The sequence below is a fragment of the Papaver somniferum genome, unplaced genomic scaffold (genome assembly GCF_003573695.1).
Source record: "Papaver somniferum cultivar HN1 unplaced genomic scaffold, ASM357369v1 unplaced-scaffold_75, whole genome shotgun sequence".
In the NCBI taxonomy this organism is placed as follows: domain Eukaryota; kingdom Viridiplantae; phylum Streptophyta; class Magnoliopsida; order Ranunculales; family Papaveraceae; genus Papaver; species Papaver somniferum.
In genome coordinates, this window is record NW_020650415.1 from 894,755 (window position 1) to 899,897 (window position 5,143).

The 5,143-nt window shown below is 36.1% G+C and overlaps 1 protein-coding gene across 1 annotated transcript; it reads right to left on the minus strand.

The window, feature by feature from the left end:
- Nucleotides 1–979: 979 nt before the first annotated feature.
- Nucleotides 980–3,209, minus strand: LOC113344176 (WRKY transcription factor 22). Its single transcript, XM_026588192.1, has 3 exons — nucleotides 2,405–3,209; nucleotides 1,994–2,107; nucleotides 980–1,898 (listed from the first exon to the last, which is right to left on the minus strand). The coding sequence occupies exons 1-3, from the start codon at nucleotides 2,992–2,994 to the stop codon at nucleotides 1,298–1,300; spliced, it is 1,305 nt and encodes a 434-aa protein (XP_026443977.1). The 5' UTR covers nucleotides 2,995–3,209; the 3' UTR covers nucleotides 980–1,297.
- Between the last annotated feature and the right edge of the window lie 1,934 nt (nucleotides 3,210–5,143).

The window sequence follows — 5,143 nt, forward strand, 5'->3', positions numbered from 1 at the left end:
TCCTTGGAGGGGAGGGTAAATGTTCCGACGATTCTAAAAACGGTGTAACAATCCTGAACAGGGCTCGACGAACCTGAAAGCGTTGTCAGGATCCTGAACCGGATTCGACGAACCTAAAAATATGTCGTAGACGGTCGATTTCTTCCAACCAAAAACCCCAAAACACTTGAGATGATGAACCTTTTTTGGGAAATGAGGTAACAAACCTGAAAGCGGTGTAACGATCCTGAACCGGACTCGAAAAGCCTGAAAAATGATGTATAAAATCAATGTGGAAATAAATAAAGGACAAATATGTAAAGTAAATTAGACTTAACTAACATTAAATGGAAAAACTAACGTGAGGACACTTTAACAAATTGTAAAAAAACATGGTATTTATTTTTTAGATATCAAAAAACGGAGTACTTTATCAAAATTACCTGTTTTATTTTTTTTAGAAACGGAATGAACACAATAGAGTATCGCTCCTACTGGAGCCGTTGGACGAGCGAGCCTATTGACCGTGTGCATCTCCTTTGCACTAGTATCACGTGTTATGGAAAGTAATCACACTTACACTATCCATCTTCTGTGGACTCTAAAAAAAATGTATTCACGGGACCCACTTGATTCCACTTTCCGCTCCCACATCTTGCCCTTTTTAGCATCTCTCGGCCCAATACACCAGCACCACCCACTACACCACCACGATCACATCCTAGAGTAGTGTCCAATTTATTACCCAACGTGAGTAAAGTACATAATCAAATCAACTCTTTTAATTTACCTTACCCCGCAACTCCACACGAGTTAAACTCGGAGTCGGTGACACGGTTTTGTACCTCGAGACAAGGAATCATCAACAACAACAGCTGTCATTCACATATATAAAGAAACAAAACTATTTTAAAAAATAAATAAAATAATTGAAAAAAGAATAAAAAATACGCGTTGACATTTTCTAAATTCTATCTTTGCTTTTGGATTTTTCCTCCTCTTCAAAATAAAATCAGTCAACGTATTGACTAAATCTTTATTATTACTATGAGATTGGATACAAGGAATCACTTTTGTTAATGATGCTGTAAAAACTGAGAATCATAATGGTGCTAATGGTGGTGGACCTTGCGGCGGTGGTGTTGCTGGACCTGGTGGTAGTGGTGGTGGTGGAAGAGAATAGAGAAAGATTCTTTTCTATACCCTTTCTCGCTACCTCTCTTTTTCTCTCTATACTATCTATACTGCTCTCTCTAAAAACCAAAAAAAAAACCAAATGATCACACTGAATTTACTGTTTTTCAGCCACCAGTTTCAGTTAGCTACCACCGCCAGCAGTGGTGGCGTTATTGTTGATAAACCAAGGTGAAGGGAAATTAGTAGAATTAATCAAACAATCATCAAAAACTGGATCAGCTGTTGTAGTTCCGGATGAAGAATTACCACCGTTGATTGATGAATCACCACCAGCACCACCAACGAAATCATCATCTAAACCGTTAAAGAAATCATCAGATAAAATCATATCATCCAAATCATCTTGAGAATCCAATTCATCTAGTAATTCCTGTTTGATTAATGCATTTGAATCATCTTCATCCATTGATGTGCTCATTAACGGTGTTGTTGGTGATAAATTATTGTTACTCGGAGACGAAATAGTCGGAGAAGATGCAGAAATCAGTGGTTTATTCGATTCTTGATCATGATCTGATCCAGTGCTACTCTGTTTTTGGCCTGATGATGATGATGAAGAGAATTTATGACGAGTACTACCGGCTAATGAATTCCGGTGAGTTGGAACGGCATGATTATGTTCAGCCGTGTATGTGATGATGAACATTGATGGATCTGATCTGCTTCTTTCAACTTGTTTTCTTGCTAAACATCCTTTAGAACTACTGCATCTGTAATATCCTCTGTTTTTACAAGAGAGAAGGAGAAAGAATGTTAGATGTTTGATGAAATGACTGAATGAATTTAATGCTACTGGACTAGACTAGAAAAAACGAACCTTGGATAAGGAGAGCCTTTAATAGGTTTCTGACCGTATTTACGCCATGCCCACATATCAGATGATAATCCTTCTGCTGGTACTTGACATACTACCCTCTTTTGTTGATTCTTCCTGTAAAATGCAATTTAAATTTTTGAAAAATTGAACAACTTGACAGAGTGATTCTAAATTTGGGGGTTCTGTTAAAAAGGGGTGTTTGATTCTGTTAAGAACCCAGAAAAGTAATTGAAAAAAAAAAACAGAGTGATTTCATCTTTAATGGGGGGCAGGATAAAAAACAAAGTAATTAGTGATTGAAAAAAATGGGGAAACAAAAAGGAAAACAGAATAACTTTTCGGTAGATGGAAATTTCCAATTAACAATAAAATCCAAAATGAAAATTGAAGGGGGAATGAATCAATTCTTACCTTCTTTTGGGTCTGGGAGTTTGAGATTGAGTAGAAATTATAGAACCACCAGTAAGAGGACGATGATGATGATGAATTTGCTGTTTCTGCTTCTGTTGATGCTGTTGTTGTTGTTGTTGATGGGGAGGTTTTTGAGATTGTATTTGCAATCCTCCTAACACCATTGGAGAAGATGAAAAAGAACAAGAAGTAACCATTTTTGTTGCTGTTAATGGTGGTGCAAACAGATTAGTACTGTTACTTTTTGGAGAAGATGAAATCATGGGTTGTTGTTGTTCTTGCTGTAACTGCTGTTGAGGTGATGATGATAACAATGGAGAAGAAGTATTAAAAAAGGGTTTATAAAGCTGTTCAAGATCTTCAACCCCAACAACATCATTTCTCAATGAAGAAGATGAAGAACAAAATAGATCTGAAGATGGCAAAACAGCTAAAAACTGATGATTACTCTCTTCCTCTCGTTTCACCACTCTTGCACAATATGTAGTAGCAGAAGATGTCGTAGCAGCAGCAGCAGAATATGAAGATGATGAAGCGGCTGTGTTACAACAACCTCTAACCACAGCTTGTAGATCCCAATCGTCCTCCATTAATGAAAAATCTTCAACTTCTCTGTTATTTTTTTACTCTGTTTTGTGTGTGATTCTTGAAATCTTCTTCTTCTTGAGCTGCTACTGTGTTGTGTTCTCGGAGGAACAAGAGAAATGAGAATGGAGACAAAGGACGGCGCTGACTTTATAAAAGAGAGAGATGATGAAGAAGAAGATTTGTGTGTGAAGATGTTGTTATTTGTTAAAGAGAGTGATTTTATATTATTTATATATGGAAAAAACAGAGTGGGTTCGGGTTTGTAATGTAGTGAAAGGCTGGTTTTCGCTTTTTCATTGACTTGTTTACAAATGTCAAAGGCTGTTTTGATTTTCAGATAAAGTTAAGTGTGAAGGGAAATGAAAAGAGTATAAATCAGCTGCTTTGAGCCGAGAAATGGAAAAAGTCTAACTTGTTGTACCTAAACTTTGTTTGTATATACGGATCTTTTGATGTATTTTTTTATGTCGACCATCTCTTGTTTTGCATAATTTGTCACTTAAGCAGGGTGCTAATCCATCGTTTAGGTTGGATAAGATTCCTTAAATCTATGTGATTGGGTTGTAAGTCCGGGCATGTCTCTACGTGGATTCGGTGACAGCTGATAAACTGAAAAACTCTGTAATAACGGTCGAACTAGAAGACTGTTCGGTTGATTGGCGCCGTAAATAAAAGTGTGAACAATTAAGATACTCTAGTATCGGCTTCATAATAATTTCTGAGCAGGAAATCAATCTAATTGGATGTGGTGTAGTTAAGAAAATAAATAGTTGAACTGCACGTACGTGGATTCATCCGTAATCAGAAGATTATTTCAGTTGTATGCGAGTAATTAAGAAGATTAACAGCCTAGAAGACAGCACGTTGCTACTTAATTAAAAGATATAAGTCGAAGCACTCTCCAGGATTATAACAACTCGTAAAGAAATAATTTGCTTTGCATGTTAAGTGCATGTAATTCAGAAAAATAAACAGCCTGACGACAACCACGTGGGTTCGGTGATAAACCCTTGAGTAGAAACCAGTCTAGTTGAATGAATTAAGTAAGAAAAAGATCAGTCTAAAACATACCACGTATCCAGTGTAATTAAGAAACTGAAAGTCGAAAAACACGTTGCAACCGTAATTACGAAATTACCTTAACTCATATGTCATTTAAGCAGGGTATTAATCTATCTTTTAGGTTGGATAAGATTCCATAATCAATCTACGTGGACACTGCAACAATAGTTGTACCAAAAGGATTTCTAATAATAGCTGAACTGGAAATCCGTCAAGTTAATTGTGTCGTAATTAGGAGTTGAATTTGAAGACTTTGTAATAATAGTTTTATTGAACACCTGTCTAGTTGACTACGGCGTAATTAAGTGATAAACCGCAAAACTCTGAATCGACAACTGAATTGGAACTTGTCTAGTTGATTGCATTGTAATTAAGAGGAGGAACAGTTAAAATACATTTAGGTGGACCTTTGAGCATGAAATTTAACTAGTTGGACGTGTATTGGAGCACTGCTTGGTCGAACTCGCAAGTGTTGCTATCTTAAGCTTGTTTGTCAAATTTAGGTGATCAAAACAATAAGTCTTGATTTCTAGTCTATTTATAGCTATGTCTCGGATTAGGATAGAATGTGTAGTTGAGCTTTAGACTTCACGGCGTTCATCGATTGAAGACGAAGATCTACTGAGGGGAGCTTGGAGGAACTTCATCAACAAAAGGTGTGTGGAGACTAAAACTTATCTATCACTCAGAAGTCTATTCTATTCTATTTTATCTCCTAAGGAAACTAATTCGTATAACTATATAGACTTTTATATTATACACATTTGATATTTCGAGACGAGTTTATCTCGCATATCTATTTATCAAAATATGTGTTGGAAGCTTTTTTCTTTAGCTCCGTGCATCATTAATCTTGACGAGTTTAGTTGGAAACTAAATAATAAGTCAAAAGATGATCATGTCAAAACTGCCTTGAAACATCTTAGATGATTTGTAGACAGTCATTTGATGTCGACTAGGAAAGTTTCGTATTGATCATTCGATCACTTGAAATTTACTTATAAGCTAATAGTTTGTGTGAGATAGCTATTGTCGTCTTCTAAGGATGTTTCAACGATTGAAATGGGAGTTTAAAACAATTAACCTTAG